At 44.1% G+C, this 14,381-nt stretch overlaps 1 protein-coding gene across 3 annotated transcripts in view; it reads right to left on the bottom strand.

The window, feature by feature from the left end:
• Ntrk3 (neurotrophic receptor tyrosine kinase 3) overlaps nt 1-14,381 on the bottom strand; it is a 389,429-nt gene that overhangs the window by 62,800 nt on the left and 312,248 nt on the right. For all 3 annotated transcript variants that reach the window (XM_027922507.2, XM_027922509.2, XM_071608640.1), the window contains 2 exons: nt 7,044-7,216; nt 3,293-3,536 (listed from right to left, as the gene is read on the bottom strand). In XM_027922507.2, the coding sequence (XP_027778308.1) occupies nt 3,293-3,536; nt 7,044-7,216 (417 nt within the window). The remainder of the gene's footprint in view (nt 1-3,292; nt 3,537-7,043; nt 7,217-14,381) is intronic.

Here is a 14,381-nt window from a genome sequence, read left to right as displayed (position 1 = left end):
TGGTAGCAGAGAGGTGAAGCTTGTCCTGGGGTATCTGCTTGCAGACAAAACCCTTCACAGCATTCCTCCATCTGATAAATCACTGTTTCCCTGAGGGTCTCAGCCAGTGCAACTGAACAACAACATCTTACATAAATCACTGGGACATGGCTTTAGCTCTAAGATTCAGAAACAGGAACAGGACCATATAAACACTGACCAAAAGAAGAAGCAAGCACTGATGACCCAGTATGTCTTCATAAGTTGAAATCTTACAAATGAATTTTTCCTGAGGTGGTCAACTTAAAGACCCTACTCCTTTAGGGCAGCTGTGTGATCCCAAATTATTTTTCAGTGGTCAGGAGGTTCCTCTTTCTAACCCAGAAAGTGCATGTGGAAATAAGATTAGCTCCACAGTTTGTTTGTTTGTTTTGCCCTGGGTGTGAGAAGAACTGAGGAAGATAATGAAAACAATAAACTTACCCAGTAAGTATTGAATTACAGGCTCTTTACACAAATGAACTTACTTAACATCAGCATTACTCTATTGAGTAAATATTTTTGTCCTCATTTGAGAAACAGGAAAACTGAACAGAGGTTAGGGCAAAGGCATGCAGGTCACGTGATTGCTAATAATAGTCAAATGTTAGAAAGTGATCACAGGTTAAGATCAGGCCCCAAACCCAAGAATACCCTTGTTGTCCCCAGTGTCTTCCAATAGGAATGATAAGACTTCAGACTGCATTATTATGACCTCAGGCTAATGTACTGCTGCCTTTTGTTTTATAGAAGAGTAGGGAAGGAAAATGAAGTCCACATGAAGATACAGCACAAGCCGCTTGTTGAATGTGGAGAGTATAGTACCTACCCAACACAGTGGAATAAGCAGCTTCCCAATGGTGTGCTGAGTTTTACTGCAATAGCTATCCTTCCTTGTTCCATATGTCCTTGGAAACAAAGGCATACTTTTCCAAGCCAGCTGGCCTCAACTAGCAACCTGGCTTAGCACTCATGAAGGAGGAGTTGAAGATACAGCGAGCATAGACATTTCCCATTTATTCTCCCTTCCTTAAATTCACCCTGGCACCCACGGAAATTAGATGGGTTTACTCCTTGAAACTCTCCCAGGAGTAAAGAGCAACGGTTCACAGCTGCTAAAGCAAGGGCAAAGAATTATCATTGGGACTGTGATTTGTTTTATTTGGTTTTTCTTTTTAAACCCAAACAGAGAAATATTAAGTGCAAGCCTAGAAGCAAGTCTGAAGGCTCAGTTTGCACATTCTGGTCAGTCATGGTTTCTTGGTTTCCCAAGACCATGGTGAAGCCAGCAAAGACCATCTTGGCCTAATTAAATATCTTCCCTGCACAGAAAAAAAAAGTAAAACAGTGAGCCATCCCTTACTTTCATCCACTCCACCATAAATCTGAGCTCAGTCAGACAATCCAGCAAACCCTATTACACAGAGTGGAGAGGCAATTAAATGGTGCCAGTTCTAGCTGGCCTCTAAGAAATCGATGACCCATGGGCCCTCTTAGTAACCACACCAATGCCTCTCTTGAAAATGAGCGGAAAAAATGGTCTAGATACTAAAAAGAGACTCCACTTTGACATTTCCTGGCAGGTCTGCTCTGGCCCAGTGTGTGGTACTTGCTATATTTTGTTCTTTTCTATCTCTGGACACTGGATGGGGCTGGTGGCTACAGAAGCTGCCCAGTGTGCTGTGGACACTCTATTTTCCCCCCATGTGGTCTACTTTGCTCATGATAGTACATCATTTGTCATCCTTTGTACCACATTTTGTAGCCATAAAAATCATTTCTTAAACATTGCATTTTTCTCTGGATCTTTGCTAAAATGAAGTTCCTTGAGTGGTCCATTTTAATGCCTGAGTGATCATGATTTAGGCAAAGCTACATACATGTGCCAACCCCAAATTCCTAGCCTCCTGGTCCATCAGGCTCAAGCCAATAGGACCATCATATTTGGGGTCATCAACTCATAATACAATCATCCATTCCTTGCAAAAAGATGAGACAAGTAGCTGCTACTCCTCTTGCTATTGGTTGAATGTTTGTGTTCAAAGTTCAAAGTTAGGTTAAGCCTAACCCTCAACATGATGGTTTGGTGGGGAGGGGTCTTTGAGAGGCAATTAGATCATGAAGATGGAGACTTCAAGAATAAGATTAATGCCTTTATCCAAAAAGACCTCAAAAAAATCCTTTGCACCTTTTCTTCCATGTGAGGACCCAGTGAGAAGACAACTATTTATCATAATGTGCCCTCACCAGATATAGAATCTGTAAGAGCCTTGATCTTGGACTTAAAAAATGAGAAATAAAATTTTTGTTGTTGTAACATCCCCAGTTTATGGCTAAGACATCCTTCCGCTTCCAAAACATTATTCTCTCTCTCCTTATACCACCTATCCAAACTACTCCCCTAGTTAATGTCCCCATGCTCCATGTATTAGAGACATCTGCCTCCCAATCAATTTGCAGACATTACTCCATCTCTGGGTTTAAAGTTGCAACCACATTTCCCCTTTCTGAGAAAAGTGACGCTTGTGGTCATTCACCCTTTCCCTGGCAATAATCAAAACCATCCAATGATCCATGGGAAGATTTCCAAAGACTAAGGAGAAAAGTTGTTTCTGGAAGCAAAATAAGATCCTATTAATATGAAGTAGACAACTGTATGCATTCAGGAATCTTTCCTTAAGGTCTAACTTGGCGTCTCTTCAAAGCTGGAAGCTGATAGGATGCTTTCTTTCCTCATCTTTCCAAAACCATTAGAATTATCTGTTCAGCAGTGTATTAACCATTTTTGCTAGTTTTCTTTGGGTTCCACTTTTCATCAAGATCTATCTTTGGAAAGAAGATCATCCTTACATGGTCACAAGATAATTCCAGAGAATAAAATGTGTCATGGTTAAGGCTAGATTAGGGACTGTGCTGGAAGATGTTAAAGTACAGCACCAAGTTGGAATTACCTGGGTATGGATTTCTGTGTGTGTGTGTGTGTGTGTTTGTATGAGCATTCATGCATGTAAGAACACAATAATGCCTATGTTATTGCAATGTACAGATACAGTTGAGTCAAATGTCCAAGAGGAAGAGCCAGTTGAGATAATAATAAAAACATATGCCAAGCAACAGGAGTGATCAAAAGATAACTAACTGTTGAGTGTGCATCTGAACACTTGTGTGTATATGCGTGCACCAGAGTGACAGGGTTAATGGACAATGACAAAGACATGTAAGCAAGGTGCTAGCTCTGCTGCTGAGTCCTTCAGCTGGGAGAGAGTCACCTTACCCTGTAGTAATCGGTGCTGTAGACATCTCTGGACATGCCAAAGTCTCCAATCTTCACCAGCAGGTTGGCTCCAACCAGGCAGTTCCTGGTGGCCAGGTCCCTGTGCACGAAGTGCTGGGAGGCCAAGTACACCATGCCTGAGGCAATCTGACTGGCAATGTGGAGCATTTGAGAGAGCCCCAGCTCGCCCTTGGCTTGGCGTGGCTGCCCATCCACGAGGATCATTGCATCTGGCCCATGGGCCCTGTGAGGAAGTGGGAAGGAAAGAGGGAGCAGAGAGAATTCAGGAGATCAAGGGGAAAGACCTTTTTGGTTCCCAATCCTCTGGAATGCTCCACAGAAATGAGTGAAATTCCCCTTTCCAAACTTCTATACCCTATTTCTACCTACCCCAAAGTATATTAAATGAATATGGGTATGGCTGAAACTCTACAACCAGATTCCCGTCGAAGATGACAGAAGACATACTCACATGGAACTGGGAATAATCCCACTATTTTTAACATCTTACTGCTACAGAGGGGTTCCCCCATGGGATAGATGCTTATTATATAATAATTAATAAAACAACAACTAACTTTTATATAGTCCTTACTATATGCCAAGCACTGTTCTGGTTGTTTTGAATATATTCAATTAATCTGTCCACCTGGACTTTGAAATTAAAAAATTGAGAAATAAAGAAAATGATCAGATCAATCGCCAAAGTCCCAGAGGTCTCAGAATGGCTATCTTGGTAATCAGGAGACAGAATTTAAAGCCAAACCTTGACTTATAAAAGAGCACTTTCAAAGGGAGAAAGGAATTTAAAACACATTCCCAGGTCCCCGCCCACTAGGATTCTGATTGGCTGGGCAGAGCATATTCATTTGCATTTCCCACAATTTCCTGGTGCTGATATAGGCCAGCAGTCTACACCTAGCAACCATAAATAATAGGAAACTCGAGGGTCCTCACTCCTAACCACTCCACCACACTGCTAGCCCTGGGTAACTCAACAACAACAGCAAGGCAAAATGGAGAGACCCTCTGACTCTGCAGCACCTAGAGTACTCCAGCACCCCTTCCATCTCAAATTAGGGCCTGGATTTGTTTTTCTAACATCTCGACTTGTCATATCTGTCATTTTTAGTGCTCACTCTTTTCTCTAGAAAGCCCAATGAGCCATAACCACACCGGGGGCCCTTATTTATGAAGCGGTGGCCCAACGAGCCCTGGTGTACAGCGAGGTCTCAGCCTGTTTTACTGCTTCTCCAGTTTCCATTGAAAGGCACCATTAAATATGAACACTCATTTTATTATCTCCGGTGAGCTCCAACTACCTCACTCCTCAGAAGGAGGGCTGCTGCATCAGCTGGCAAGCCAGGGGGTCACTAGGTAAGCACAACGCCTATCCACCAGGAGGGCACTCTCCAGCCTGCCCCTAAATACCACCAACTTGGAGATATGAGGGCAGGCACGGCCAACCTGGGGTCACGGAGGCTGTGTTTGGGAGAGCAGCAGTAAGTCAGCTCCCAGGAAAGGTTAGTGTGACCTATTGCTAAGAGCTTCTGGCACCAGGGCATTCTGGAGAAGTCTTGACTGAAAGAGCCTAGGGAGACAGATTAATGGCATCTACTGGGAATCTGGTTAGCAGTGGAGGCAAAAGTCCAGATTACATTGCAAAAAAAATTACCCCCAAAACTCTGTTGGGCCTTGACTTTTGGATAGAATCCTCCATGCTGTCTTCAGGAAAGGACTCCAGAGAAAAGACAGAGGCTAAAGAGTATCAGCAAGTCCTTGGAGGAATGTGCTCATTGTCCATGGAGACCAGGAGGTGATCCAGTGCAGAAGCTACCCCTCACCTTGTGCCTTCCTTTCTACTTCTTTTGATCTGCTTTTACTTTTCTTATTTTCTCCTGCTCCCATTCCGTGCCTTTGCTCACACTTCTCACTCTTTCCCTCCATTCTGCTCCCTTGTTCTTCCTCTTCCCTTACATTGGGCAGGAGAGGGATACACAGAGACACACAGCCAGGAACACTCTTTAGCCCTGCTGGTGGCACTTCAGACTGAAATACTGGGTCTATGGAGAGGGTGTGGTGGAAAACGGAATATGCCCTCTGACCCCAGAAGAATGAAAGCACAGGGAGAGGGGAACCCTGATTATTGGGAGAGAGTGATTCCTAGATTAGAAACGATCATGATGCGTAGCCATAATAGTAATAGTAGAAATGATAGGAATAATTTTAATAGTAGCGACCATTGGCTGAACACTTAGCTACATGAAAAATCCATCTAGGTATTACATATATATAATCATCACAATACTATGAGTAGTGCAATTTGCTCCAGTTGTAATTAACGTGACAAGACGTGAACCCCAGTTTGTTTTATGCTAAGGACTGAGTTCTCCAGGAAAATCCCAGTTTAGGAGGCTTTGGGCATTCTACAGATATTTTTTAATTCTCCCAGGGTCTTTTTTTTTTTTAACCCAGATTATAAAAGAGCCCCAGAGACCCCTTCAGTCCATTACTTGGTACCAACTCTTTGCGTTTCTGCCTCAAAACTACGACACTCTATGGAATGTTGCACTTCAGGGGGATGCTCATCATTTGTCGGTGAGCGGGTTAGAGCCCTGTATACCTTACATTTGAACTCTGGAAGTTTCATTCACAGCCATAAAATTTGATGGAATTCAGCTAGTGGTGAGGCAGAGACCACACCCTAAGTGTCCAGAACCTGAGAGTTCAACCTGCTTCTTGGGAAACTGGATTTCACAGTTCCTCACACATGGCTTCCCCCATACCTAGGCACTATGTGTGAGGTGACAGCAATGGAAGGCTGTCACAGGAAAATCTTAGTTCTTTTCTAGTGAGCTGCTGCCTTCCCTAGGGAAAGTGGATTCTTCCCTGCAACTACAGCCTGAACTTCTGACTGGGGTGTCAGTTTCATCCAAAGCTTCTCAAAGTCCAGGTAATCCTTCTCCAGACTTGGAGAAACTCTTCCTAAAAAAATAATTTTATGTGTGTGTGTGTACATATACATATAGAACAATATATATAACAGCACTATCCAATAGAATTTTCAGATAATGGAAATGATCTGCACTGCACTGCTCATTTGGCAGTCACCAGACACATGCGGCTACTGAGCACAAGAAATATGGCCAGTGAGACCAATAACTGAACTTCTAATCTTATTCAACTTTAACTAATGTAAATCCAACTTCAAATAGCCATCTGTGGCTACTGTCATAGACAACACAACTCTAGAATTTACCTGAGGAAAATCTTCCTTTTTTTTTCCAACCATCTCTGTCTTCTGATGAATTTTTAATCTTGCACCCTCCTATTCATCTTCAAGAAGCCTCTGGCAAGAAGGTTTCCAGGAACGCTGCCCAGGATTAGCCTTACTGTGCAAGTGAGATGTGCAAGGCACAAAGGGGACAAGCTATTTGCAGCATTGAGAGAGGGTGGCCCTAGAGTCTTGGAGTTGTAAGTGACCCACTGGACTCTCCTGGGACCCAGTCCAGACTTTTCTTCTCAGCCCACCCTGGAATCAGGAGAAAGAGCATAGGCTTTTTATCTTAGGGACATAGGCCTTAGGCCAGCTGCTAAGGGGATGATGGAGAAGAATGAAAGGGTGCATCTCGTTTCCCAACCTCAGACTTAAGAGTTCAGTGGGGGGAGTGTGACTTCTGACTCTAGAGACAATCTCAGGGGTTGGGGAGTCTTAGAGTCAGTAGAGAGAAAGACAGCAATCCTAGCATACCTGAGGAACTTGTTCAGGTCTCCATGCTTCATGTACTCAAAGACCATGATGAGGGGATCCCCATCACCGCACACCCCATAGAACTTGACAATGTGTTCATGTTGCAGGTTGGTGAGCAGCTCGGCCTCCCTCTGGAAATCCTTTCGGGCAGCCAGGGTGGGGTCCTTCAGGGCCTGCAAATAGTACAGCAGCCTTTAGCAACCAGAGGCAGAGAGCTTTTCCCATGGAGAAACCTGGCACCACACATTGCTGGGTTCCCAATAAATGAGATTTTAAATGGAATTTAAAAATGAGGATGCTAAGTCACTCTGTAAAGCACAACCCCACCACATTCAGCATTTTGATCCACATGAAAAAGAGAAACTCACTTTCTGACATCCACATCCCATGTGCTGGCCAGTGATTTTTAAACTGTGTTCAACTCAGAGTCCCTTGGAGTCCTCAGAGGTGAGTGTGAATGACAAGGGAACACGGATGTGAAATGGAAGGCCTGAGAAAGCCCCTGTTCCTAAGGTTTTCTTTAAAGAAATGGTCTCCCTGCTAACACAAACAGTGCAAAAACCACTGCCCCAGTTGCTTTAGCTTTGTAAACCAACACACCCAAAGCCTGCCAGAAATCAGGCAGATGATCTAATAGTTTCCTTGTCTGTTTGAGTCCTTAGTTTTCAATGGTGATGGAGTTCTCTATTTGCCGAGGAGAGTAAGCACTTTGGCTTCTAAAAGACACTGAGTTCTCCTACCAACAGTTTGGAGCAAGCCCTGAGGGGTAAGTAGGGTGACAGCCATGGAATGGTAATTAACAGACAGCAGCTTTAGAAGCATCCAGGATCAAGTAGAGAATCACAAAGTCCTAGTGCAGGATGAGAAGGTGGACATCTGGTGGCCACCAAGATGCTACAACTCAGCCCTGTGGGGGAGGCAGACCCAGGTAAGAGGGGCAAGTACAGACCAAGCCCTGTCCTGGTCTAGGAAGAGACCCAGGGTGTGAGTTCCCAATGTTGATTTTTTAAGCACCAACAGGAGACCATGTGACCAAAGCTGAAGACTTCAAGTGTATCAGAGGAACCATGGACAGGGCACCACCACCGGGATGAGCAATGCTGGTCAGGATGGCTAAGGCCTGAGCAGGGGACGGTCCCTCTCCCAGAGGAGCAGCCTGCACAGGCACAATTGCACATTTCCCCATCCTCCCCATGAGGTCAGAGGGCAAATGAGGCCAAACATCCACTTCCTTTAACTGAGGATGTATGGTGTAAGTATTGGGTGTCTTCCAAAAGCTCATGCGTGAGGCAATGCAAGAGGGTTCAGAGGAGAAATGTTTGGGTTGGGAGAGTCTTAACCCAATCAGTGAATTAATCCCCTCATAGGGATTAACTGAGTGGTAACTGAAGGTGGGGAGGCTGTGCATAGAAGAGGTGGGTCCCTAGGGATGTGCCTTTGGGGTATGTATTTCGTTTCTGGCCAATGAAGTCTCTCTGCTTTCTGGTCATGATAGGAGCTGCTCCCTCCAACACACTCTTCCACCATGATGTTCTGCTTCTCCTCGAGCCGTGAGAAAGGGAGCCGTCTGTCTATGGATTGAGACCTCTGAAACCAGAGACCCCAAGTAAACTTGCCTCCTCCACAATTGTTCTGATCAGATCTGTTAGTCACAGCAGCAGCAAAAATGCTAATATAGACAGTTTAGTGACCTCGATAGACACAACAAGACACAATGAGGAAATGAGTGTGGAATTTCCTCACTATCAGGTTAGTGAACGTTGAGACAGACTAGAGGCTGCTTTGCATGCTCTCTGGCAGGCATCTGGCCTGTTCTGGTTATTCAGGCACTTTGACCTCCCCAGTAGATTATGCTAGCCCCCCAGCCAGAGACCTTTCTCCTACCCTGTAGCCCATTAGTTGAACTATACCAGCTGCTTTACATTCTAGCACTATAGTAGTATGAAACTATTTTTTTTTTAAATTCATATCTATGTATCTACAGGTAGGCCCATCCAACCTCTCAGTCATTGGCACATATCAGAGATGATGACTGTTATCATGAAAACCTACTACCATCTGCTTATTTGTTCATTTGCAGAAACTGAGGCTAAGCCTGTCTAGGAACCAGCCACATGCAAACATCTTACACAATAGAAACTTAAAATGAACACAAGTCACCCACTGGTGAGCTCCATGGTGCCCCACTAGTCAGCAGCAATACTTCCAGGGCCATCAAAGTGGGTGTGGTCTCTTGTCCAGAGATCAAACCCCATCCCAACTTCAATCAACAGCACCTTGCATCTTTTTTAAAGTCTGAAAGGTTTCTGCAAAAGAATATTTAATTAAACGGTACCACTGCTGACAAAAAAAAATGTTAAAAGTTATCTGGCTTCACTTGCCCATTTTACAGGTGAGAAAGCTGAGGCCCAGAACAGGGAAGGGGTTCGCCAAAGATCTTGAAACCAACAGCTTGGATCTGGAGCCCAGGGTCTTTTCCTACCTAGCACATCTGCTTAAATCAGCTGATCAGATAAATTAGGCACTAAACAGGTCCCCCAGGGAATGAAGGGCCCAGGAGTGAAAAGATGTGTTATCATTGGGGAGAGGATAGAAAAAGGCAGAAGGTATGGATGCCTGCAGAGTGGCTTCACTCAGTGAGGTACAGGCCTATAGGGTAGACCAAGGAGAGAAACAAAGTGTGAGGTTCATTCTGCCCACCCATGGTTGATTTTTATCAGAACTAACTCTATGCACTTTCCCTTCTAGCGTTCGCTGCTTGCTTTGAGTGGTTACTTATGAATAAAGGATGAGGCTTCAAGGCCCACCACAAGCAGAACAAAGACATTTGCAAGCCAGAGAGTCATGGTGCAGCTCCGGGTTGCAGCCCAGAGCTGCATGAGTTGGGGCATGGACACAGGATGACTAAGAGTGATTTATTTATTTTCATGAAGAAGAAGTCAAAAAAAAAAAAAAAAAAAAAAAGGAGCCCAGCATGGGTGGGATGGGAGAATATAAAGATTTATGTGAACACTGGATTTATGAGAGGGAAAAATAGATCAAATTTGGGGCCAGCCAAATGGCCTCTCTCCATCTCTTTAAATCATTCTCTCCCACAGTCTGGATGTCAATGGCAGCCATGGGATATTTCCGTTCTCAGCTCTCCAGCAGTACCAGCCAGTGTCCCCCAGGCTGGCACCACACACTGCATGGCAGATGAGTTCCTCCTCGGAGAGATGGAGCACAAAGCATCAGCTGTCTCTTCCAGTCTTCCGCGCCCTTTTCTCTGCCTTCACATGGGGTTTTCCAGCAAAATGGGTCACTGGTCAGTGGCAAGGGAGAGAACTGGTGTTTATCATTACCATCAACCATTGATGCAGTGAGAGAGTCTTGCCAAGAGGGTCTTGAAGCCAGGGAGGCTCCGGCGAGGTCCTTTGAGCAATATCCAAAAGCAAAGAGAAGAACTGGAGTTTGCCTTCTTTATCTCCTTCTTTTTCCTCCAAAGTTTGGGGACATTTCTCTTTCTGCTCTTTCCCTCCATGTGCATCAGATCTCAGGAGCATGTGCTGCCCAGGGGAGGGTTTCAGCTGGGCTGCGCAGCAGGATGGGAGGCAGCAGGCTAGGGGACCAGAGCCCTGGCTGCTCAGTAGCTCCCAGCACCTTCAGAGCTACTTGAAATCTTCATCTTGTCCAGCCTAAGGGATCTGCTGCCTTCCATTTTTCTTTTATTTTGTTGGGAGAAGCTATTTGTATGGATACTCGGTTTCAGATACCATTAATGTCCTGAAACCCATTTTATTATACACAGAGGGTTTTTGTAAACATTCAACCCCTCCCTGCCCACCCCCCACCCCCCCCACCCCCGTGTCTGTCTGTGTCTCTCTCTCTCTCTCTCTCTCTCTCTCTCTCTCTCTCTCTCTCTCTCCCCCTTTTAACTATGATAATTACTTTTCTTTTAGTTCCTCAAAAGCCATTGTCTTGTCCCCTTGGTAAGATTTGCACATTTACCAGGGAGGAGGATTGGTAGTTACCATATTTACCTATTTAGGCATTCCTCTCTCATCTCTTCTGGCTTAAAACTGGCCATTGGCTTCCCATTGGTTTTAGGATAAGATCTAAACTCCTTAACATAGTCTTGGACTCTAAATGTCTGGCCTCCTCATTTCTCTCCACCCCTCATTCATTACACTTCAATATCACTGTCTTTTCTCTATATTTACACTTTATGTTTTAATGTGCCTCAGGTCCTTTGCAATTGCTATTCTTTTGTTGGGAAAATTTCATAAGTATGCTATATCTTTATGACTGGCCATATTAGCCAGCACCACCCATAACCTCTGCAGAACATATTGACTGGTGCCCATGAGCCCCTTAATGCTCACTGATAATTGAATACTCAGAAAGGTACTTCTCTGCCAGAGAGGAGTTTACCAAGAGTTGGCTATGATTGCCACCAAATTCATCCATGATAGTTAAACGTGTTAAAATAATCATGTGATACAATGAAGAAACCACTTAAATAGGAGTGCAGAGTGGGAAGTTTTTATGGAAGCTAGGGTGAATGCTTTGGAAAGACCTGAAAAAGGTCACTGAGTCAAAGCATTCTTAGGAGGGGAGGGGAAACCTGCTAGATTTTTTTAGAAAATAATACAGATCTGAGATTCTGCCCTCAGCTTGTTTTACAAATATTTTATATGACTGTTTCAATTTAAAGCAACCAACACTAGAAATCATGAACACCCCAAACAAAAACAAAATAACCCTCCGAACTAAAAGGGACCCAAAAGCTGAAGTTCAGACATATTGAAAGAAACATAATACTAAATCCAAATGACTAAAATTGTCAATAACCAGAACATGAATTTCCTGCAGAGCAGGCTCATAAAGCTTTTTAAACAAGTAAATGCTCCAAGAGAATGAAAAAATAATTATTTTTCAGTAAGAAAGCATGCAGTCAGAACAGGGATATAAAAAATTAACAAAATATTAAGGGCCAATTAGATGTCTTAGAAATAAACTATGTGGTCATTAAGGTTAAAACAAAACCCTCCACAGACAGGAAAAACTCTAGACCAGAAAAAACCACAAGAAGTGTTTATGAATCTGAAGCGTACTGAGGTTCACTCAGGACAGGACACAGAATGACAGAGAAAGAAAATAAGAAAAGCAGAAAGACCCCATTCACCATCTGCAAGGAAGGGGTTTTCCTGGGTTTGAATGCCCTGTAAGAGCTTGCTTGCCAAATGACTATTTAAAAGTGGCATAACCAACTTCAAAACTCCGTGGATCCCATGACACATAGACCCCAACTTAGGATGCTTCAGCTTAAAATGTTTTGACTTCACACTGGTTGAAGGGATATGAATTCAGTAAACACCTTCCTTTGTATTTTGATCATTTCCCCGGCTAGCAAATGGGGTCCAATCTCTCATGGTGCTGGGCAGCAGCAGCAAACCACAGCTCCCAGGCAGCCACAGAATCACCAGGGCAAACGGTACTCTTCAGGGTACTATGTGGCTAAGCTTGGATGTTCAGTGGGTTCAGTGAATTCAATTTGACTTATGATCTTTTCAACCTTACTTATCAGTTTATCGGAGCGCAGCTCCATCATAAGCTAAGAAGCATCTGTATTTTAACATCACACACGCACCACAAGTATAGGCAAATTGTGTCTGTCTTATCCTGCTCTCCATTTCTTTCATAGGTACTCATCTTGGCTTCCCAGCAGGCTGCAAACACCTTAAAAATATTTGTTTCCATCAGAGCAACTGCTGGAGGAAAAAAAAAATCTTGCCCTTTGATTTAAAACCATGATTTTGAACAAACCTAATCTTGGGTTATACTTGCAAGTGTTTTCCAGAAGTGCAAAATTACCCTATATCAAGACGGGAACAAACTCAAGAGGAAGGGGCCTGCAAATAGGAGGAAGATCTAAAAAGAACAGAGAGCAGGAAAGGCCAATTCTCAGGGGCACTCTGGAGGAGATAGGCATGTCCTTCAGGGCTGCTCGCTGGGTGGATCCACTAGGTGGCCAATGGAGTAAAATTCCAGAGTGCTTATGTTCGTGAGGATCCCAGACCCAAGGAGAGAAGGAAACCCCTTTAAAAGGATGGAAGCAGCGGGGCTGTGGCGGGGGCTCAGTGGCAGAGCGCTTGCCTAGCATGTGTGAAGCACTAGGTTCAATCCTTAGCACCACGTAAAAATAAACAAATAAAATAAAGGCATGCTGTCCATACACAACTACCCCCACTCCATTTTTTTTTTAAAGATGCAGACAGAAACACATTATTTGCATTACCTAGTCTGGGTGCTGCCCCTTGATGCCACACTACTCAGGGGAAACTTTCTCAGGGTTCTGGCCATCATTTTATTACCTGCTCAAAGTGCAAAACTATTCAGTTCTTGTACCAGTCAGTCCCCACATGGATGCATGACCACCCAGTGGATTAGTGTCATTCTGGACATTAAAAGTGCAAGGGCAGTGCCAATTCTACATTTAGGGACATAATTAGAAACCTTTCCATATCCCTGGTCCAAGCTGCTGAAAGATACACCAGCTGATCTGACCATCTCATGTCAATGCAGACATACAGAGCAAGTTTATACACAGGATGTATAGAAATAATAAGCATCAGCCTTTTAGGAGGCAAAACTCTCATTCTTTCTTTCTTCCTTTTTTTCTAGAATACAGAATAGAGGTCAGCAATCTACTTCTGTTTTGTTAAAAGAATTATTGGAAAGCATTCACTCTTCTCGATTAAAGTATTATTTGTTTGTTTATTTGTTTTGGTACTAAGAATTGGTCTAGAGAGAGGCTCCTCCATGGAGTAAGGGTGGAGGAGGGTAGTGGTAGTAGCCAAGCTTCTTCTCCATACCAGGCAGCTCCAACTGCACATCTGCCCAGTGTCTCAGCAGCACAAAGCCCTGTGGTTAATGGACCCACCCAGCAGCTTCCAGGAGCAAGTTACCCACAGTCACCTGACCCTTGGAGTCTAAACATGGACCCCGTGGCAGGAATTTAAGAATTCCTGGGCTGGGGTTGTGGCTCCGTGGTAGAGTGCTTGCTAGCATGTGTGAGGCACTGGGTTCGATCCCCTGCACCACATAAAAATAAACAACAACAAAAAAATAAAGGTATTGTGTCCATATGCAACTAAAATATATATATAAAGAATTCCTGTATACCTGACTGCCCCACTCCTGCTATCTGATACCCTTGAGCAATGGCTCCCCAGGCCTCCTTGAGCAGCCCACCCTTCATCCAGCTTTGCTCTTGAAAAGGTTGAGTGACTTTCCATGTACAGATGATTCATCCTACAGAGCCACTGGGGCAGGAGATCCAGGACCTGCAGAACTAAC

The sequence above is a fragment of the Marmota flaviventris genome, chromosome 2 (genome assembly GCF_047511675.1).
Source record: "Marmota flaviventris isolate mMarFla1 chromosome 2, mMarFla1.hap1, whole genome shotgun sequence".
Lineage (NCBI taxonomy): Eukaryota > Metazoa > Chordata > Mammalia > Rodentia > Sciuridae > Marmota > Marmota flaviventris.
The sequence above is the reverse complement of the archived record's forward strand: the minus strand, read 5'-3'. Positions and strand labels throughout refer to the sequence as shown.